General features: G+C 44.9%; 1 protein-coding gene across 2 annotated transcripts in view; it reads left to right on the top strand.

Moving 5' to 3' along the window:
* The first annotated feature begins 258 nt into the window (after positions 1 to 258).
* SLC44A5 (solute carrier family 44 member 5) overlaps positions 259 to 24,271 on the top strand; it is a 106,327-nt gene continuing 82,314 nt past the window's right edge. For both annotated transcript variants that reach the window (XM_069738297.1, XM_069738296.1), the window contains exon 1: positions 259 to 422. In XM_069738297.1, coding sequence (XP_069594398.1) covers positions 386 to 422 — 37 coding nt within the window. In that variant the 5' untranslated portion in view covers positions 259 to 385. The remainder of the gene's footprint in view (positions 423 to 24,271) is intronic.

Below are 24,271 nucleotides of genomic sequence, written 5' to 3'. Positions count from 1 at the left end.
CTGCTGTCCTCCGCACACACCCCAGGCTGCACACACTGCTGTCCTCTGCACACACCCCAGGCTGCACACACTGCTGTCCTCCGCACACACCCCAGGCCGCACACACTGCTGTCCTCCGCACACACCCCAGGCCGCACACACTGCTGTCCTCCGCACACACCCCAGGCTGCACACACTGCTGTCCTCCGCACACACCCCAGGCTGCACACACTGCTGTCCCCTGTGCTGTCTCTCCTCCCCTCCATCCTCCTCATCCCTCCCATTTCCAGCCCCATCAGCTCCTTTCTTGCTGCTCATAGACTGTTGGTGTCAGGCAGAGACCCTCACATGTGTGAGAGCAGAGGAGACCCCTGACTGTGCGGAGACCATCTCCAGCCTGGGGACGATGGGCAGGAGGGGGGGCGCCCACACCTCTCCATTTGGTAAGTGCTCTCTGTGCTGGGTGGGCTCAGCCTGGCTCTGGGGGTCTGCCCTTTCATACATTGTATCCAGTTGTATCTGCAGTGAGGAAGCTGCTGCTGTTTATTGCCTCTGGTGCATTGTGCTGCTTGGCTTCGGGGGTCCTGATGGGGGGGTGTTCTTTGCATCCAGTGCATAGATTGGATGGGGGTGGGGGGTTTGCACTATAGCTGGGCCTATGCCCACATCTCCTGTGTGCCAGTGCCATCCCTGTACCCTCCTGGGCGCCCCACTTGCTGGGCGCCCCCATTGCTGTCGGTGCATCGCTCATTGATGAGGACAATACATTGTGATGCCAGCGCCAGACTGAAATGTGAAAGTTCCCAGCACCACAACAAAGAGCCTGTCTGCTGTCACCGCCGCCGCTGGCAGGACCTGGCACCGGCCTGCCTGCTCCATAGCATTCCATGAAGGATACTATTATTATTCCAAGAAGGGTCCCATTGTCAGGTGCAGCGGGGCGATCTGAGGTCACGTGACGGACTTATAGGAAGCTATCCCTGGGCGCAGAGTATTTCAGATAGGTATCCACTGCCATACTGGACTGAAGAGCTGGCACTCGCAGGAAGAGCTGTAGACGCGTGGAAAAGTCACAGGGACGCGGTGATTGGAGGGGTTGAAGTGTGGCATGTTCATTGTGCAAGGTAGAAACACAAAGCTGTGATGTGGGACTACAAGTCTCAGCAATACGGTGAATTTCGCTCTCAAATGTTTTGTGCTCATTCACATAGCAAAGAGGAATATTCAATATAAAGCTTCAGAAATTTGCTCAAAACATGTAACAATGAAAATAAAAGATAACGTAAGCAATTATCGCCATTACAGCTACAAGAAATACAATGAAGAAGTAAAAAAAAAAGAGGGACATACTGTATATATGTAATTTTTTAAATTTTACAAATTATGAAAAGGAAAATGGGTTGTTGCAAAAGTTTGGACACCCTTGGAGATTTGTGTGTTCAGGTAAATTTGACCAAGGTTTCAGACCTTAATTAGCTTGTTAGGGTTATGACTTGTTCACTATCATTGTTAGGAAAGGCCGGGTGATGCAAATATCTCAGCTTTGTAAAATCTGAGCCTCCTCTAACCTTGTGCCAAAAAGCACTGCAGCCATCGGTACTTCTAAGCAGCTGCCTCGCACTCTGAAAATGGTGGAGGCCCACAAAGCAGAAGAAGGCTATAAGAAGATAGCAAAGCGTTTCAACGTTGCCTTTTTCTCAGTTCAAAATATAATTAAGAAATGGCCATTACCAGGAACAGTGGAGGTCAAGACAAAATCTACAAGACCAAACAAAATTTCAGTGAGAGCTGCTCCTAGGATTCTTAAGGTACCTTCACACATAACGATATCGTTAACGATATCGTTGCTTTTTGTGACGTAGCAACGATATCATTAAGGAAATCGTTATGTGTGACAGCGACCAACGATCAGGCCCCTGCTGGGAGATCGTTGGTCGCTGAACAAAGTCCAGAACTTTATTTCGTCGCTGGATCTCCCGTGGACATCGCTGGAACGGCGTGTGTGACACCGATCCAGCGATGTCTTCACTGGTAACCAGGGTAAACATCGGGTTACTAAGCGCAGGGCCGTGCTTAGTAACCCGATGTTTACCCTGGTTACCAGCGTAAAAGTAAAAAAAAAAAAAACACTACATACTTACATTCCGCTGTCTGTCCTCCAGCGCTGTGCTCTGCACTCCTCCTGCACTGGCTGTGAGCGTCGGTCAGCCGGAAAGCAGAGCGGTGACGTCACCGCTCTGCTTTCCGGCTGCTGTGCTCACAGCCAGACCAGAGAAGCAGAGCGCCGGGGACAGACAGCGGTAGGTAAGTATGTAGTGTTTGTTTTTTTTTCACTTTTACGCTGGTAACCAGGGTAAACATCGGGTTACTAAGCACGGCCCTGCGCTTAGTAACCCGATGTTTACCCTGGTTACCAGCATCGTTGGTCGCTGGAGAGCGGTCTGTGTGACAGCTTTCCAGCGACCAAACAGCGACGCTGCAGCGATCCGGATCGTTGTCGGTATCGCTGCAGCGTCACTTAATGTGAAGGGGCCTTTAGGCAAATCAGAACCCCCGCTTCACTGCAAAAGACCTTCAGAAAGATTTAACAGACTTTGGAGTTGTGGTACATTTTTCTACTGTTCAGAGACACCTGCACACATATGGCCTTCATGGAAGAGTCATCAGAAGAAAACCTCTCCTGCGTCCTCACCCTAAAAATCATCATCAGAAGTATGCAACAAAAGAACATCTAAACAAGCCTGATGTATTTTGGAAACAGGTCCTGTGTACCAATAAGGAAAAAATAGATCTCTGTGGCAACAATGATCAAAGATATGTGTGGAGAAAAAAGGGCACAGAATTTAAGGAAAAGAACATCTCGCCGACCATTAAGCATAGAGGAGCATCAATCATGCTTAGGGGTTGTGTTGCAGCCAATGGCACGGGAAACATTTCATGGGTAGAGGGAAGAATGGATTCGATGAAATTTCTACAAATTCTTGATAAAAATATAACACCATCTGTAAAAAAAAGCTGAAGATGAAAAGAAGGAAGAGGATGGCTTTTACAAATGGATAATGATCCTAAACACGTCACAATGCACAATAGACGACCTCAAAAGGCGCAAGCTGAAGGTTTTACAATGGCCCTCACAGTCCCCTGATCTGAATGTCATTGAAGTGAGAAAAATATAGGCAGAATTCAAATTGTGGGTTGAAATAACTAAAATTTGCCATGTGCATTTTGTATTCATCCCTTTTTCTATGAAGCCCCTAAAAATTTATGGTGCAAGCAATTCCTTTCAATCTAAGTGTCACAAGACTGTCGGTACATAAACTTTACTTTTTGTGAAAGGCCACAGAGGCTGCAGCATCATTAACAAGAGGCATCACTAACCAAACACCATGAAGACCAAGGAGATCTCCAAACAAAACCATGAAGACCAAGGAGATCTCCAAACAACACCATGAAGACCAAGGAGATCTCCCAACAACACCATGAAGACTAAGGCGATCTCCAAACAACACCATGAATAACAAAGAGGTCTCCAAACAAAACCATGAAGACCAAGGAGATCTCCCAACAACACCATGAAGACCAAGGAGATCTCCAAACAACACCATGAAGACCAAGGAGATCTCCCAACAACACCATGAAGACTAAGGCGATCTCCAAACAACACCATGAATAACAAAGAGATCTCCAAACAACACCATGAAGACCAAAGGAGATCTCCAAACAACACCATGAAGACCAAGGAGATCTCCAACAAGTCAGGGACAAAGTTGTTGAGAAGAACAAGTCAGAGTTGGGTTATAAACAAATCTCTCAATCCAGGTGCGGACTGAGGCTGAAAATCAGCCCTGGCATTTGAAATCACACAGGCCCATATTGTCCCCGTCCCCAAGCACCAAATGAAATATATTATTAATATTACTCTGGATGGAGGAAAGGAAGATATTCTACAACACCAATATTTCTAACTAGATGGTGGCCCGATTCTAACGCATCGGGTATTCTAGAATATGCATGTCCACGTAGTATATTGCCCAGCCATGTAGTATATTGCCCAGCCACGTAGTATATTGCCCAGTCACGTAGTATATTGCACAGCCACGTAGTATATTGCCCAGACATGTAGTATATTGCCCAGCCACGTAGTATATTGCACAGCCACGTAGTATATTGCCCAGTCACGTAGTATATTGCCCAGTCACGTAGTATATTGCCCAGTCACGTAGTATATTGCCCAGTCACGTAGTATATCGCCCAGCCACGTAGTATATTGCCCAGCCATGTAGTATATTGCCCAGCCATGTAGTATATTGCCCAGCCACGTAGTATATTGCCCAGTCACGTATATTGCCCAGTCACGTAGTATATTGCCCAGCCACGTATTATATTGCCCAGCCACGTATTATATTGCACAGCGATGTAGTATATTGCCCAGCCACGTAGTATATTGCCCAGCCATGTAGTATATTGCCCAGCCACGTAGTATATTGCCCAGCCATGTAGTATATTGCCCAGCCATGTAGTATATTGCCCAGCCACGTAGTATATTGCCCAGTCACGTATATTGCCCAGTCACGTAGTATATTGCCCAGCCACGTATTACATTGCAAAGCCACGTATTATATTGCACAGCGATGTAGTATATTGCCCAGTCACGTAGTATATTGCCCAGCCACATAGTATATTGCCCAGCCACGTAGTATATTGCCCAGCCACGTAGTATATTGCCCAGTCACGTAGTATATTGCCCAGTCACGTAGTATATTGCCCAGCCACGTAGTATATTGCCCAGCCACGTAGTATATTGCCCAGCCACGTATGTAACAGGTTAAAAAAGACTTAAAATAAAATATAAGCATATACTCACCCTCCGAAGAGCCCCTTGTAGTCCTGGCCCTGTGTGCGGTGCACGCGGCAGCTTCCGGTCCCAGGGTTGGTATGAGCGCAGGACCTGTGATGACATCATGGAAGGTCCTTCTCACATAGCATCTTTGGAACCAAACCTGCCGCCTGCACTGCGGAGGACAGGACGTGACGGCGGAGAGTGAGAATAACCTTTTTTTTTATTATTATTATTATTTGTAACATTAGATATTTTTACTATTGAGGCTGCATACGCATCATCAATAGTAAAAAGTTGGTCACACAGGGTTAATAGCAGCGCAATCGGAGTGCGTTACACTGCGCTCCGGTAATGCTGGCATTAACCCTGTGTGAGCGCTGACTGGAGGGGAGTACGGAGCGGGCACTGACTGCGGGGAGGAAGGAGCGGCCATGTTGCCGCCGGACTGCGCCCGTCGCTGATTGGTCGTGGCAATGGTCATGGACGTTTTGCCACGACCAATCAGCGACTTGAATTCCATGACAGACAGAGGCCGCGACCAATGAATATCCGTGACAGAAAGACAGAAGGACAGACAGAAGGACAGAAGTGACCCTTACACAATTATATAGTAGATGATACCTGTGGTCTGCTAGGGTAAGTGACGTAGTCAGTGACTTTGTGCTCCATTACAACTCTTAACAGTATGGGGGTCTTGGAACACCCATTCTGTTAACAATGTAGCAGACAAGGCAGCCCATGACCACAAAGGCCCTTCTGGCATTTGCCAGAATTGCCAGATGGCCAGTCTGGCCCTGTCTCATTCTCTGAGCACCATCAAATCCTTTATCATCAAATGGAAAGAACATGGTACCACAACAAACCTGCCAAGAGAGGACACCCAGCAAAACTGTCAGCCCGGGCAAGGATTGCATTAATCAGAGAGGCAGCACAGAGACCAAACGTAACCCTGAAGGAGCTGCAGAGTTTCCAGGCTGAGACTGGAGTATCTGTCCATACGATCACAATAAGCCGTACACTCCATAGAGGTGGCCTTTATGGAAGAGTGGGCAGAAAGAAGCCTTTACTTACACACAAAAACTGTAAGGCTGGTTTTCAGTTTGCCAAAAGACATGTAGGATACTCCTCAAATATATGGAGGAAGGTGCTGTGGTCAGATGAGACCAATATTGAACTTTTTGCCCTTCAAGGTAAACGCAATGTCTGGCACCAAACCAACACTGCTCATAACCCCAAGGACATTATACCCACAGTGAAACATGGTGGTGGCAGCATAAATGTTTTGGAGTGGCCAAGTCACAACCCAGACGTTAATCCAATGGATCATCTGTGTTCAGGCATGAAAATTGTTTTTCACCAAAGATAACATCTAACGTGAAGGAGCTGGAGAAGTTTTGCCCTGAGGACTGGGCAGAAATCCCAGTGGCAAATCGTGGAAAACTCATGGAGACTTATCCAAAGTAACTTGCAGCTGTAATTGCCACAAAAGGAGGCTCCACAAAGTACTGACTTTAGGGGGATGAATAGTTATGCACACTGAAGCTTTCAGTTATGCAACAACAATAGAAACAAAACAAAATGTTCCCAGCTGTCGGCATGTTCTTTACTTGAACTGATGCAAAACCTCCCAAAAAAGAAAACCGTGAAATTCCAGGTTGTGAGGTAGCAAAACACAAATAATGCCAAGGGGGTGGGGAGTGTTGTGAATACTTTTGCAAGTCACTGTATGCTGCAATCATTGCAGAAATATTGGCCAACATCAATGTTGTTGCAAGCAATGACTTCACCAGCCACATAGATATATCCTATAGGGCTTATATGAAGTGTTATTTTATTCAAGTTTTTAGTAAAAGTATTGTTTTACAATTTTATGTAGATGTATTTTTTAATTTTGTGACTATACATATAAAAACAACTCTGAAAAATGTGGCACAGACAATCGGCAGCTAATTTTTTAGCCTTGCTGGGTGGACTATCTGGTTAGTCATCTCATTATCAGCAGAGGGTAGGGTCAGCAGAGTCGTCTCATCAATAGAGGACAGAGTCAGGAGAGTAATCTCACTATCATTGCAGAGCAGGGTCATGTATCGTTGGGACACGCTCGGCAGAGTCATCTCATTATCATTGAGGAAGGGTTAGCAGAGTCATCTCATCACTAGGGCAGGGACAGCAGAGACATCTCCTTATTGGGGTGGGTCAGCAGAGTCATCTCCTTATCATTGGGGTGGGTCAACAGAGTCATCTCATCATTGGGCCAGGGTCAGCAGAGTCATCTCATTATCACTGGGGCTGGGACAGCAGAGTCATCTCATTATTATTGGGCCACGGTCAGCAGAGTCATCTCATTATCATTGGGGCTGGAACAGCAGAGTCATCTCATTATCATTGGGGCTGGAACAGCAGAGCCATCTCATTATCATTGGGGCTGGGACAGCAGAGCCATCTCATTATTATTGGGCCTGGGTTAGCAGAGTCATCTCATTATCACTGGGGCTGGGACAGCAGAGTCATCTCATTATTATTGGGCCGCGGTCAGCAGAGTCATTTCATTATCATTGGGGCTGGAACAGCAGAGTCAACTCATTATCATTGGGGCTGGGTCACCAGAGCCATCTCATTATCACTGGGGCTGGCACAGCAGAGTCATCTCATTATTATTGGGCCGCGGTCAGCAGAGTCATTTCATTATCATTGGGGCTGGGACAGCAGGGTCATCTCATTATTATTGGGCTAGAGTTAGCAGAGTCATCTCATTATCACTGGGGCTGGGACAGCAGAGTCATCTCATTATTTTGCCGCTGTCAGCAGTGTCATCTCATTATCATTTGGGCTGGGACAGCAGAGTCATCTCATTATCATTGGGGCTGGGACAGCAGAGTCATCTCATTATCATTGGGGCTGGGACAGCAGAGTCATCTCATTATCATTGCGGCTGGGACAGCAGAGTCATCTCATTATCATTGGGTCTGGGACAGCAGAGTCATCTCATTATCATTGGGGCTGGGACAGCAGAGTCATCTCATCATTGGGTCTGGGACAGCAGAGTCATCTCATTATCATTGGGTCTGGGACAGCAGAGTCATCTCATTATCATTGGGGCTGGGACAGCAGAGTCATCTCATTATCATTGGGGCTGGGACAGCAGAGTCATCTCACCGTTGGGTCTGGGACAGCAGAGTCATCTCATTATCATGGGGCCAGTAACGTTTTACCATCTTCCATCTAATGTATGATATCCCTGATCTCTTCCCGCAGGCCTCTTGTCCCTTACAGAAGGATGCAGAGACTGATGTATATTCTCATGGGACACAGGTCGTGTGTGTATGGGGCAGGGGCGCTGTGTACAGATCAGGGTGTGTATGGGCAGGGGCGCTGTGTACAGATCAGGGTGTGTATGGGGCAGGGGAGCTGCGTACAGATCAGGGTGTGTATGGGGCAGGGGCGCTGTGTACAGATCAGGGTGTGTATGAGGCACGGGAGCTGTGTGCAGATCAGGGTGTGTATGGGGCAGGGGAGTGTGCAGCTCTGGGGTATAATACAGGATGTAACTCAGGATCAGTAATGTAATGTATGTACACAGTGACTGCACCAGCAGAATAGTGAGTGCAGCTCTGGAGTATAATACAGGATATAACTCAGGATCAGTAATGTAATGTATGTACACAGTGACTGCACCAGCAGAATAGTGAGTGCAGCTCTGGGGTATAATACAGGATGTAACTCAGAATCAGTAATGTAATGTATGTACACAGTGACTGCACCAGCAGAATAGTTAGTGCAGCTCTGGAGTATAATGCAGGATATAACTCAGGATCAGTAATGTAATGTATGTACACAGTGATTGCACCAGCAGAATAGTGAGTGCAGCTCTGGGGTATAATACAGGATGTAACTCAGGATCAGTAATGTATGTACACAGTGACTGCACCAGCAGAATAGTGAGTGCAGCTCTGGAGTATAATACAGTAGGTAACTCAGGATCAGTAATGTACTGTATGTACACAGTGACTCCACCAGCAGAATAGTGAGTGCAGCTCTGGAGTATAATACAGGAGGTAACTCAGGATCAGTAATGTAATGTATGTACACAGTGACTGCACCAGCAGAATAGTGAGTGCAGCTCTGGAGTATAATACAGGAGGTAACTCAGGATCAGTAATGTAATGTATGTACACAGTGACTGCACCAGCAGAATAGTGAGTGCAGCTCTGGAGTATAATACAGGATGTAACTCAGGATCAGTAATGTAATGTATGTACACAGTGACTGCACCAGCAGAATAGTGGGTTCAGCTCTGGAGTATAATACAGGATGTAACTCAGGATCAGTAATGGAATGTATGTACACAGTGACTGCACCAGCAGAATAGTGGGTTCAGCTCTGGAGTATAATACAGGATGTAACTCAGGATCAGTAATGTATGTACACAGTGACTGCACGAGCAGAATAGTGAGTGCAGCTCTGGAGTATAATACAGTAGGTAACTCAGGATCAGTAATGTAATGTATGTACACAGTGACTGCACCAGCAGAATAGTGAGTGCAGCTCTGGAGTATAATACAGGATGTAACTCAGGATCAGTAATATAATGTATGTACACAGTGACTCCACCAGCAGAATAGTGAGTGCAGCTCTGGAGTATAATACAGGAGGTAACTCGGGATCAGTAATGTAATGTATGTACACAGTGACTGCACCAGCAGAATAGTGAGTGCAGCTCTGGAGTATAATACAGGATGTAACTCCGGATCAGTAATGTAATGTATGTACACAGTGACTGCACCAGCAGAATAGTGAATGCAGCTCTGGGGTATAATACAGGATGTAACTCAGGATCAGTAATGTAATGTATGTACAGATACTGCACCAGCAGAGTAGTGAGTGCAGCTCTGGGGTATAATACAGGATGTAACTCCGGATCAGTAATGTATGTACACAGTGACTGCACCAGCAGAATAGTGAGTGCAGCTCTGGGGTATAATACAGGATGTAACTCAGGATCAGTAATGTAATGTATGTACACAGTGACTCCACCAGCTGAATAGTGAGTGCAGCTCTGGAGTATAATACAGGATGTAACTCAGGATCAGTAATGTAATGTATGTACACAGTGACTGCACAAGCAGAATAGTGAGTTTAGCTCTGGAGTATAATACAGGAGGTAACTCGGATCAGTAATGTATGTACACAGTGACTGCACCAGCAGAATAGTGAGTGCAGCTCTGGGGTTTAATACAGGAGGTAACTCAGGATCAGTAATGTAATGTATGTACACAGTGACTGCACCAGCAGAATAGTGACTGCAGCTGTGGGGTATAATACAGGAGGTAACTCAGGATCAGTAATGTAATGTATGTACACAGTGACTCCACCAGCTGAATAGTGAGTGCAGCTCTGGAGGATAATACAGGATGTAACTCAGGATCAGTAATGTAATGTATGTACACAGTGACTGCACAAGCAGAATAGTAAGTGCAGCTCTGGAGTATAATACAGGAGGTAACTCGGATCAGTAATGTATGTACACAGTGACTGTACCAGCAGAATAGTGAGTGCAGCTCTGGGGTGTAATACAGGAGGTAACTCAGGATCAGTAATGTAATGTATGTACACAGTGACTTCACCAGCAGAATAGTGAGTGCAGCTCTGGGGTATAATACAGGATGTAACTCAGGATCAGTAATGTATGTACACAGTGACTGCACCAGCAGAATAGTGAGTGCAGCTCTGGGGTATAATACAGGATGTAACTCAGGATCAGTAATGTATGTACACAGTGACTGCACCAGCAGAATAGTGAGTGCAGCTCTGGAGTATAATACAGGAGGTAACTCAGGATCAGTAATGTAATGTATGTACAAAGTGACTGCACCAGCAGAATAGTGAGTGCAGCTCTGGGGTATAATACAGGATGTAACTCAGGATCAGTAATGTAATTTATGTACACAGTGACTGCACCAGTAGAACAGTGAGTGCAGCTCTGGGGTATAATACCGGATGTAACTCAGGATCAGTAATGTAATGTATGTACAAAGTGACTGCACCAGCAGAATAGTGAGTGCAGCTCTGGGGTATAATACAGGATGTAACTCAGGATCAGTAATGTAATGTATGTACACAGTGACTGCACCAGCAGAATAGTGAGCGCAGCTCTGGAGTATAATACAGGATGTAACTCAGGATCAGTAATGTAATATATGTACACAGTGACTGCACCAGCAGAATAGTGAGTGCAGCTCTGGAGTATAATACAGGATGTAACTCAGGATCAGTAATGTAATGTATGTACACAGTGACTGCACCAGCAGAATAGTGAGTGCTGCTCTGGAGTATAATACAGGAGGTAACTCGGATCAGTAATGTAATGTATGTACACAGTGACTGCACCAGCAGAATAGTGAGTGCAGCTCTGGAGTATAATACAGGAGGTAACTCAGGATCAGTAATGTAATGTATGTACACAGTGACTGCACCAGCAGAATAGTGAGTGCTGCTCTGGAGTATAATACACGATGTAACTCAGGATCAGTAATGTAATATATGTACACAGTGACTGCACCAGCAGAATAGTGAGTGCAGCTCTGGAGTATAATACAGGATGTAACTCAGGATCAGTAATGTAATGTATGTACACAGTGACTGCACCAGCAGAATAGTGAGTGCTGCTCTGGAGTATAATACAGGAGGTAACTCGGATCAGTAATGTACACGATGAGTCTTATACTTGGATAGCTGCTCTGCTTCCCGTGAATTGTACCAGCCTTATGTGCGGCCATTTGTTTTCTAGGGAATATTTTTCTCCTTAGTCGGAGACTTGCACATCAGTGAATTCAGCCCTTGTCTTTCTCCCACGCTGTATATGGGCAGGAATTCAGGGCACAGAGTGGGCACAATGTAGAGGATGATGGGTGAGATGAGTAAATGTGTTTTCTGGTCTAGTCGTCAGTGTCAGATTTGCTTTTATACTGTGGATTCACATGCGGCAGATTTCTTGCAGAAGTCACTTTGACTGGAATTAGTTTCTGCTCGTCGGAGGCGGCGCGCTGATTTCTGCACTGAATGTGATGCTTGGGAATCGTCTGCACTGCATTCACACACCGCGGGCCGTGCCGATCTGTATCAATCACATGCAGAATTGTGCATGAATCCCTTGAATTTGATGCAGAATAAACCAGTGGAAAAGAAAAGCTTTGTGTGACTGCCTTAAAATGCAGTGGAAAATTCCATAGAAAAAAAGTGGCAGGTGCAGTGATAATTCTCTCCTGTTCAGTTCTGTGCGGTGTCCTGATTATTTGGTCACTGAGTGCAGTATGGCATCGTCTTGTGTTGTAGATTTCTGAGGATCCTCGATTCTGATGAGGCCAAATGAGCGATGTTTTAGATAAATGACGGTGTAGTACAGGCTTTCGCCAGTAGATGTCGCTGTTCTTGGACTGTAGAATCACTGCCACCTGCTGACTATTATCGGTATGACATGTTGTCCACCTTATAGGAGGTTTACATTTCCTTGCACGTATTATGGGTTAAAAATAAATTTTGCATTTGGGTTTAATAAAAAAATATGCACTGTTTGGCTTTACAGGTTTTTTTGTTTCCCTGCATATTTCTGGCCTCAGAATGAGTTTACTAAAAATTAATCAGTGAGCTCCTGCTTATAAATAGATAGTATCTCTTTTACTAAGCTTCTTGCTGCTGATTTGTGACTACAGATCACATCTAATGTGGTTATGAATCAGCTGAAAAGAGCTCAGAAAAAGACGTTACAAATAATTATCCTGCGAAAAAAAGATAAATCAAAGATTTTGGGGGCATCTTATTACATAACCAGCAATGTGTGTGTGTGTGTGTGGGGACGGGGGGGAGTTTGGGGGGGGAGGGAAGCTGTAAGACAAAAGGTGTACAAAAATAAAAAAAAAAGTATTGAAAATTTATTTTTGTCCCAAAATACATGCAATTAAGTAATAAAATGCCTCCAAAGGCAACGAGAAGCACAGAACAAAGAGATTTATTGGAGGGACCATTGTGATCGTGTGATTGTATCCTGCAAAAAGAATACTGGCTCTTTGGCTTCATTCATTCAATATTGAACAAAAAAAAAAATGTAATAGAAATAGTTTCAGAATTGCAAGATGAAAAGTCCCCGAGTTTTGCATGGTCTCTGAGGCCAGATATGTCCTGACACTTAGGGGGACGGGTATTGGAATCCATGGATTGGGGTATAGACGGGGCGGACACGGACAGAAGACACAAGATATGGGCCCTGTGAAGCCCAACAGCTCCTAATAAATAATAACACAGAATTGCACCTGCTTAGGAGGGAGAAGGGGCCCCCTCTTGTCTTGGGCCCCTGTGCGACTGCACATGTTGACCGGTGATATGTCCGCTCCTGTATGCGGTACTGCAGGGATCGGGCCTGGTAGAGGCGCGAGAAGCTCCGGATTACCGCGGCCCGTTCATCCCAACCTCCTTACCACCCTATGTGTCGTCTTGTTTATCCACAAACATGTCCCTAGATGTGAGATGACAGCAACGCGGTGACATTATCCCGGGGACACTGCAGCTGTGTGTGGAGACACAATGGAGCTCAGTTTAACAATCTGAACCCATGCGGAGTCACAATAGCTCAATTATGTGGCATAATTACCAATTTCAGCACGACGAGCAAATTCAGCGCTCGGAAACCTTCTTCTCGTCTTTGTCTGGGTGGGATTTCTTGTGCTACGATTCTGGCGCTGGATGGAGCAGAATGATATCATACAAATGCTAATTGTATCAGAAGACATGGCGAACGTCCAGTGTTTGGATTGTCATCACCAAGGCATAAAGATGTTCTGCAGGTTCCTCCAAATCTGCAACTGAGCATATACATTAGATGCATGAGTGCACCAGTCTCCTTACCACATCGAACCGCTTTACTTTTCAGAAGGTCTGCACAGAAATTCATCTCATTGCAGGATTATCAAATCTTTATAATATAGAGCTAGAAATCCCTTCTCTTCACAAAGAAGTAAAATTCTGTCTGATTACAGCCACCACTAGGGGGAGTTCCCTGTATACAGAGATACATGATAAGATCCTGTCTGCAGCCACCACTAGGGGGAGCTCCCTGTATACAGAGATACATGATAAGATCCTGTCTGCAGCCACCACTAGGGGGAGCTCCCTGTATACAGAGATATATGATAAGATCCTGTCTGCAGCCACCACTAGGGGGAGTTCCCTGTATACAGAGATACATGATAAGATCCTGTCTGCAGCCACCACTAGGGGGAGCTCCCTGTAAACAGAGATACATGATAAGATCCTGTCTGCAGTCACCACTAGGGGGAGCTCCCTGTATACAGAAATACATGATAAGATCCTGTCTGCAGCCACCACTAGGGGGAGCTCCCTGTATACAGAGATACATGATAAGATCCTGTCTGCAGCCACCACTAGGGGGAGCTCCCTGTATACAGAGATACATGATAAGATCCTGTCTGCAGCCACCACTAGGGGGTGCTCCCTGTATACAGAGATACATGATACTCTGTCTGCAGCCTCCACTAGGGGGAGCTCCCTGTATGCAGAGATACATAAGATCCTGGCTGCAGCCACCACTAGGGGGAGCTCCCTGTATACAGAGATACATGATAACTGCAGTCACCACTAGGTGGAGCTCCCTGTATACAGAGATACATGATAAGATCCTGTCTGCAGCCTCCACTAGGGGGAGCTCCCTGTATACAGAGATACATGATAAGATCCTGTCTGCAGCCACCACTAGGGGGAGCTCCCTGTATACAGAGATACATAAGATCCTGTCTGCAGCCACCACTAGGGGGAGCTCCCTGTATACAGAGATACATGATAAGATCCTGTCTGCAGTCACCACTAGGGGGAGCTCCTTGTATACAGAGATACATGATAAGATCCTGTCTGCAGCCACTACTAGGGGGAGCTCCCTGTATACAGAGATACATGATAAGATCCTGTCTGCAGCCACCACTAGGGGGAGCTCCCTGGATAGAGAGATACATGATAAGATTCTGTCTGCAGCCACCACTAGGGGGAGCTCCCTGTATACAGAGATACATGATAAGATCCTGTCTGCAGCCACCACTAGGGGGAGCTCCCTGTATACAGAGATACATGATAATATCCTGTCTGCAGTCACCACTAGGGGGAGCTCCCTGTATACAGAGATACATGATGAGATCCCGTCTGCAGCCATCACTAGGGGGAGCTCCCTGTATACAGAGATACATGATAAGATCCTGTCTGCAGCCACCACTAGGGGGAGCTCACTGTATACAGAGATACATGATAATATCCTGTCTGCAGTCACCACTAGGGGGAGCTCCCTGTATACAGAGATACATGATAAGATCCTGTCTGTAGCCACCACTAGGGGGAGCTCCCTGTATACAGAGATACATGATAAGATCCTGTCTGCAGCCACCACTAGGGGGGCCCCCTGTATACAGAGATACATGATAAGATCCTGTCTGTAGCCACCACTAGGGGGAGCTCCCTGTATACAGGGAAAAACCAGGGATTCAAGCTTCAGGAGGCTAATTTGCATATTCCAGGTGCCTTCTGGGAGAAGCGAAGTCTCCCTAAGCTAGAAGATCGTTGGGTACAGCCGGGACCAGCTGCTTCGAAAGCATCACCAAACCAGGGATTCAAGCTTCAGGAGGCTAATTTGCATATTCCAGGTGCCTTCTGGGAGAAGCGAAGTCTCCCTAAGCTAGAAGATCGTTGGGTACAGCCGGGACCAGCTGCTTCGAAAACATCACCAAACCAGGGATTCAAGCTTCAGGAGGCTAATTTGCATATTCCAGGTGCCTTCTGGGAGAAGCGAAGTCTCCCTAAGCTAGAAGATCGTTGGGTACAGCCGGGACCAGCTGCTTCGAAAGCATCACCAAACCAGGGATTCAAGCTTCAGGAGGCTAATTTGCATATTCCAGGTGCCTTCTGGGAGAAGCGAAGTCTCCCTAAGCTAGAAGATCGTTGGGTACAGCCGGGACCAGCTGCTTCGAAAGCATCACCAAACCAGGGATTCAAGCTTCAGGAGGCTAATTTGCATATTCCAGGTGCCTTCTGGGAGAAGCGAAGTCTCCCTAAGCTAGAAGATCGTTGGGTACAGCCGGGACCAGCTGCTTCGAAAGCATCACCAAACCAGGGATTCAAGCTTCAGGAGGCTAATTTGCATATTCCAGGTGCCTTCTGGGAGAAGCGAAGTCTCCCTAAGCTAGAAGATCGTTGGGTACAGCCGGGACCAGCTGCTTCGAAAGCATCACCAAACCAGGGATTCAAGCTTCAGGAGGCTAATTTGCATATTCCAGGTGCCTTCTGGGAGAAGCGAAGAGTCTCCCTAAGCTAGAAGATCGTTGGGTACAGCCGGGACCAGCTGCTTCGAAAGCATCACCAAACCGCGCGCCTTACGGAGCGTGAATTTTTGCCTGTAGGACATTATTGCAAGAGAGCTTGGCTGAGTAGATTACACAAGAAGGAAAACACACAGCAAGTCAGCAGGATCTAGGAGCAACATGGCAGATGTGACAACCTACATGGTGAGCTGCAGCATGTGCTACATGTTCACAGATCGACCAGAAGAAGAATCCAATTTCACCTGTCAGAAGTGTAGACTAGTGGCCCTTTTAGAAGAAAAGGTGCGGGGTCTGGAAGAAAGAATAGCAACTTTGAAACTCATCAAAGAGAATGAAGACTTTCTAGACAGAACAGAAGCATCTCTACTGGTCACAGAAGGTGCAAAAAGTGTCAGAGAACCTCCAAAAGCAGATGAGTGGAAGCATGTGACCAAAAGAAGCAAGAAGACCATGGAGAAATCACCAACCACACAACTGAAGAACCGATATCAAATCTTTGTAGAGGATGAAGATGGCACACCTAAAAATGAAGCAATACCAGCAAGCAAAAAAGAAAAGGGCACACAGCAACAAGTGACAGCAAAAAGTACAGCCAAGAAGCAACGAAGAGTGGTGGTGGTGGGAGACTCACTACTGAGAGGCACAGAAGCAGCCATCTGCAGACCGGACATAACTGCAAGAGAAGTATGCTGCCTTCCAGGTGCGATGATCAAGGATGTGACCGATAGGATACCAAAGCTCTTCAGCTCCAAGGACGTCCACCCATTTCTTCTGATACATGTTGGCACCAATGACACGGCAAGGAAGGACCTACCGACAATCTGCAAAGACTTTGAAGAGTTGGGGAAGAAAGTAAAGGAACTGGATGCACAGGTAGTTTTTTCTTCTATCCTTCCAGTAGACGGGCATGGCACCAGGAGATGGAACAGGATCCTTGATGCAAACAACTGGCTAAGACGATGGTGCAGACAACAAGGATTTGGATTCCTGGACCACGGTGTGAATTACTGGTATGATGGACTCCTCGCCAGAGACGGACTACACCTCAACAAACCTGGGAAACACACATTCGCCAGAAGACTCGCTACACTCATCAGGAGGGCGTTAAACTAGAAGAAGAGGGGACGGGAAGAAAAACATTAGACTCGAACAAAGACGACCCAGGAAAACATACTCAGAAGGGAAGTAAGAACATTTCTAAAACAATCCACAGTGAGGAGATTGGAACAAAACAAAATCCTCTGAACTGCATGCTCGCAAACGCCAGAAGCCTGACAAACAAGATGGAAGAACTAGAAGCAGAAATATCTACAGGTAACTTTGACATAGTGGGAATAACCGAGACATGGTTAGATGAAAGCTATGACTGGGCAGTTAACTTACAGGGTTACAGTCTGTTTAGAAAGGATCGTAAAAATCGGAGAGGAGGAGGGGTTTGTCTCTATGTAAAGTCTTGTCTAAAGTCCACTTTAAGGGAGGATATTAGCGAAGGGAATGAGGATGTCGAGTCCATATGGGTTGAAATTCATGGAGGGAAAAATGGTAACAAAATTCTCATTGGGGTCTGTTACAAACCCCCAAATATAACAGAAATCATGGAAAGTCTACTTCTAAAGCAGATAGATGAAGCTGCAACCCATAATGAGGTCCTGGTTATGGGGGACTTTAACTACCCGGATATTAACTGGGAAACAGAAACCTGTGAAACCCATAAAGGCAACAGGTTTCTGCTAATAACCAAGAAAAATTATCTTTCACAATTGGTGCAGAATCCAACCAGAGGAGCAGCACTTTTAGACCTAATACTATCTAATAGACCTGACAGAATAACAAATCTGCAGGTGGTTGGGCATTTAGGAAATAGCGACCACAATATTGTACAGTTTCACCTGTCTTTCACTAGGGGGACTTGTCAGGGAGTCACAAAAACATTGAACTTTAGGAAGGCAAAGTTTGAACAGCTTAGAGATACCCTTAATCTGGTAGACTGGGACAATATCCTCAGAAATGAGAATACAGATAATAAATGGGAAATGTTTAAGAACATCCTAAATAGGCAGTGTAAGCGGTTTATACCTTGTGGGAATAAAAGGACTAGAAATAGGAAAAACCCAATGTGGCTAAACAAAGAAGTAAGACAGGCAATTAACAGTAAAAAGAAAGCATTTGCACTACTAAAGCAGGATGGCACCATTGAAGCTCTAAAAAACTATAGGGAGAAAAATACTTTATCTAAAAAACTAATTAAAGCTGCCAAAAAGGAAACAAAGAAGCACATTGCTAAGGAGAGTAAAACTAATCCCAAACTGTTCTTCAACTATATCAATAGTAAAAGAATAAAAACTGAAAATGTAGGCCCCTTAAAAAATAGTGAGGAAAGAATGGTTGTAGATGACGAGGAAAAAGCTAACATATTAAACACCTTCTTCTCCACGGTATTCACGGTGGAAAATGAAATGCTAGGTGAAATCCCAAGAAACAATGAAAACCCTATATTAAGGGTCACCAATCTAACCCAAGAAGAGGTGCGAAACCGGCTAAATAAGATTAAAATAGATAAATCTCCGGGTCCGGATGGCATACACCCACGAGTACTAAGAGAACTAAGTAATGTAATAGATAAACCATTATTTCTTATTTTTAGTGACTCTATAGCGACAGGGTCTGTTCCGCAGGACTGGCGCATAGCAAATGTGGTGCCAATATTCAAAAAGGGCTCTAAAAGTGAACCTGGAAATTATAGGCCAGTAAGTCTAACCTCTATTGTTGGTAAAATATTTGAAGGGTTTCTGAGGGATGTTATTCTGGATTATCTCAATGAGAATAACTGTTTAACTCCATATCAGCATGGGTTTATGAGAAATCGCTCCTGTCAAACCAATCTAATCAGTTTTTATGAAGAGGTAAGCTATAGGCTGGACCACGGTGAGTCATTGGACGTGGTATATCTCGATTTTTCCAAAGCGTTTGATACCGTGCCGCACAAGAGGTTGGTACACAAAATGAGAATGCTTGGTCTGGGGGAAAATGTGTGTAAATGGGTTAGTAACTGGCTTAGTGATAGAAAGCAGAGGGTGGTTATAAATGGTATAGTCTCTAACTGGGTCGCTGTGACCAGTGGGGTACCGCAGGGGTCAGTATTGGGACCTGTTCTCTTCAACATATTCATTAATGATCTGGTAGAAGGTTTACACAGTAAAATATCGATATTTGCAGATGATACAAAACTATGTAAAGCAGTTAATACAAGAGAAGATAGTATTCTGCTACAGATGGATCTGGATAAGTTGGAAACTTGGGCTGAAAGGTGGCAGATGAGGTTTAACAATGATAAATGTAAGGTTATACACATGGGAAGAGGGAATCAATATCACCATTACACACTGAACGGGAAACCACTGGGTAAATCTGACAGGGAGAAGGACTTGGGGATCCTAGTTAATGATAAACTTACCTGGAGCAGCCAGTGCCAGGCAGCAGCTGCCAAGGCAAACAGGATCATGGGGTGCATTAAAAGAGGTCTGGATACACATGATGAGAGCATTATACTGCCTCTGTACAAATCCCTAGTTAGACCGCACATGGAGTACTGTGTCCAGTTTTGGGCACCGGTGCTCAGGAAGGATATAATGGAACTAGAGAGAGTACAAAGGAGGGCAACAAAATTAATAAAGGGGATGGGAGAACTACAATACCCAGATAGATTAGCGAAATTAGGATTATTTAGTCTAGAAAAAAGACGACTGAGGGGCGATCTAATAACCATGTATAAGTATATAAGGGGACAATACAAATATCTCGCTGAGGATCTGTTTATACCAAGGAAGGTGACGGGCACAAGGGGGCATTCTTTGCGTCTGGAGGAGAGAAGGTTTTTCCACCAACATAGAAGAGGATTCTTTACTGTTAGGGCAGTGAGAATCTGGAATTGCTTGCCTGAGGAGGTGGTGATGGCGAACTCAGTCGAGGGGTTCAAGAGAGGCCTGGATGTCTTCCTGGAGCAGAACAATATTGTATCATACAATTATTAGGTTCTGTAGAAGGACGTAGATCTGGGTATTTATTATAATGGAATATAGGCTGAACTGGATGGACAAATGTCTTTTTTCGGCCTTACTAACTATGTTACTATGTTACTATGTTACTATGATAAGATCCTGTCTGCAGTCACCACTAGGGGGAGCTCCCTGTATACAGAGATACATGATAAGATCCTGTCTGTAGCCACCACTAGGGGGAGCTCCCTGTATACAGAGATACATGATAAGATCCTGTCTGCAGCCACCACTAGGGGGAGCTCCCTGTATACAGAGATACATGATAATATCCTGTCTGCAGTCACCACTAGGGGGAGCTCCCTGTATACAGAGATACATGATGAGATCCCGTCTGCAGCCATCACTAGGGGGAGCTCCCTGTATACAGAGATACATGATAAGATCCTGTCTGCAGCCACTAATAGGGGGAGCGCCCTGTATACAGAGATACATGATAAGATCCTGTCTGCAGCCACCACTAGGAGGAGCTCCCTGTATACAGAGATACATGATAAGATCCTGTCTGCAGCCACTAATAGGGGGAGCGCCCTGTATACAGAGATACATGATAAGATCCTGTCTGCAGCCACCACTAGGAGGAGCTCCCTGTATACAGAGATACATGATAAGATCCTGTCTGCAGCCACCACTAGGGGGAGCTCCCTGTATACAGAGATACATGATAAGATCCTGTCTGCAGCCACCACTAGGAGGAGCTCCCTGTATACAGAGATACATGATAAGATCCTGTCTGCAGCCACCACTAGGAGGAGCTCCCTGTATACAGAGATACATGATAAGATCCTGTCTGCAGCCACTAATAGGGGGAGCGCCCTGTATACAGAGATACATGATAAGATCCTGTCTGCAGCCACCACTAGGAGGAGCTCCCTGTATACAGAGATACATGATAAGATCCTGTCTGCAGCCACCACTAGGGGGAGCTCCCTGTATACAGAGATACATGATAAGATCCTGTCTGCAGTCACCACTAGGGGGAGCTCCCTGTATACAGAGATACATGATAAGATCCTGTCTGCAGCCACCACTAGGGGGAGCTCCCTGTATACAGAGATACATGATAAGATCCTGTCTGCAGCCACCACTAGGGGGAGCTCCCTGTATACAGAGATACATGATAAGATCCTGTCTGCAGCCACCACTAGGAGGAGCTCCCTGTATACAGAGATACATGATAAGATCCTGTCTGCAGCCACCACTAGGGAGAGCTCCCTGTATACAGAGATACATGATAAGATCCTGTCTGCAGCCACCACTAGGGGGAGCTTACTGTATACAGAGATACATGATAAGATCCTGTCTGCAGTCACCAATATGGGGAGCTCCCTGTATACAGAGATACATGATAAGATCCTGTCTGCAGCCACCACTAGGGGGAGCTCCCTGTATACAGAGATACATGATAAGATTCTGTCTGCAGCCACCACTAGGGGGAGCTCCCTGTATACAGAGATACATGATAAGATCTTTTCTGCAGTCACCACTACGGGGAGCTCCCTGTATACAGAGATACATGATAAGATCCTGTCTGCAGCCACCACTAGGGGGAGCTCCCTGTATACAGAGATACATGATAACATACTGTCTGCAGTCACCACTAGGGGGAGCTCCCTGTATACAGAGATACATGATAAGATCCTGTCTGCAGCCACCACTAGGGGGAGCTCCCTGTATACAGAGATACATGATAAGATCTTTTCTGCAGTCACCACTAGGGGGAGCTCCCTGTATACAGAGATACATGATAAGATCCTGTCTGTAACCACCACTAGGGGGAGCTCCCTGTATACAGAGATACATGATAAGATACTGTCTGCAGCCACCACTAGGGGGAGCTCCCTGTATACAGAGATACATGATAAGATCCTGTCTGCAGCCACCACTAGGGGGAGCTCCCTGTATACAGAGATACATGATAAGATCCTGTCTGCAGCCACCACTAGGGGGAGCTCCCTGAATCTCCTGTAGATTGAGGCTGTATAATCCATTTGTTCTATCTTCTTGTGATATTTACAGCAGATATATTTTTCTTTATAGTATCGCTCGGTTCTGCACACGGAGATAATAGTGAAAATAAATAACTCAGGATTTTGGACCTAAAATCTAAATGGTGAAATACTCAAACCTTAACATTCCCTATAAATTAGCCACATACTGCGGAGGACGCCCAGAGGTGAATATCTTGTTGTTTTTTGGATAAGTTGATGAAAACATAAATGATTATGGCTCTCAGAAGGCGGAGAACATAAATTACATGGAATCGTCGCGATATTCGCACATCTGTAAATGGAGACATAGCTGTTATTTACGTGTATAAATATTTGTGCTTTGACCTTTTGTGAATGTTTAATGTTGGGCTCGTAATATGTTCCCGAGACATCAGCGACTGTTCCTGCCGGCGGCGATTCCCGCAGTCCTCAGCTCATGGACGGACGGAGGACGTCGGCGGCCGTCTGGTCTCTTCTGCTGCGCATATTACCAATGTATCAATGTTCTACACTGTGACATGATGAACTGACGGGGGTCTGATACAATAGACCCTCGAGGCTGCAGCAAAGTGATGTCATCGCTTAAAATATCCTGCACAGAATGATGATGTCATCTGTGTCACGAGATACAAGACATTGCTGACAGTCGTCTGAGCTCGCCAGGCCGCAAGTGGTTAAACGTTTGCGCCATTTCAAGTTACGGAAATTTCTGCAACATTTCAGGCAGTTTTACGCCAGAATTCTCCAGAAATTTCCTTGATGTATCGACCCATAAACTGTTTAACTGAGAGCTTTTCGCTGCTTCTTGTTAAATAGTCTGATCCTGTGATCATCGCGGACGGGAATTTTTATTGCGCTTTTTTCCTTGACGAATTGAGCGATTGTTATAAAATGAGATGTATTGTGCAAAGAGATGAGAGGCCTGATATCCCAGATTATATTGATTTGCGATAAAAGCCTTTGAAGAAGAGTTTCCTGGATAAATTTGCTTTTAGTCGCTTTTTCGTACAATTCAGTGGTTTAAGCGATTTTAAAAATGTCGAATAAATCAAGATCTAAAAAATAGGTTGACATCATAATTGTGTAGAGCCAGATCTTATATGGAAGTGAGGTCATATTCTTTATTTCATGCAAGGGTATTATTACCTGTTCATGATGACATTGTTACATGTGACTGGCGCGGTTCATAGTGGGACACTAAATGTGATACTAGAATATCACTACTATAATACTGCCCTCCTGTACAAAAAAATAACTACTACAATACTGCTCCCTATGTATAAGAATATAACTACTATAATACTGCCCCTATGTACAACAATATAACTCCTATAATACTGCCCCTATGTACAAGAATATAACTACTATAATACTGCCCCTGTGTACAAGAATATAACTACTATAATACTGCCCCCTATGTACAGGAATATAACTACTATAATACCGCTCCTATGTACAAGAATATAACTACTATAATACTGCCCCTATGTACAAGAATATAACTACTATAATACTGTTCCTATGTACAAGAATATAACTACTATAATACTGCCCCTATGTACAAGAATATAACTACTATAATACTGTTCCTATGTACAAGAATATAACTACTATAATACTGTTCCTATGTACAAGAATATAACTACTATAATACTGCTCCTATGTACAAAAACATAACTACTACAATACTGCTCCCTATGTATAAGAATATAACTACTATAATACTGCTCCTATGTCCAAGAATATAACTACTATAATACTGCTCCCTATGTACAAGAATATAACTACTATAATACTGCTCCTATGTACAAGAATATAACTACTATAATACTGCTCCTATGTACAAGAATATAACTACTATAATACTGCCCCTATGTACAAGAATATAACTACTATAATACTGTTCCTATGTACAAGAATATAACTACTATAATACTGCTCCTATGTACAAAAACATAACTACTACAATACTGCTCCCTATGTATAAGAATATAACTACTATAATACTGCTCCTATGTCCAAGAATATAACTAC

The sequence above is a fragment of the Ranitomeya imitator genome, chromosome 8 (assembly GCF_032444005.1).
Source record: "Ranitomeya imitator isolate aRanImi1 chromosome 8, aRanImi1.pri, whole genome shotgun sequence".
Lineage (NCBI taxonomy): Eukaryota > Metazoa > Chordata > Amphibia > Anura > Dendrobatidae > Ranitomeya > Ranitomeya imitator.
This window is presented reverse-complemented; position numbering and strand designations above follow the sequence as displayed.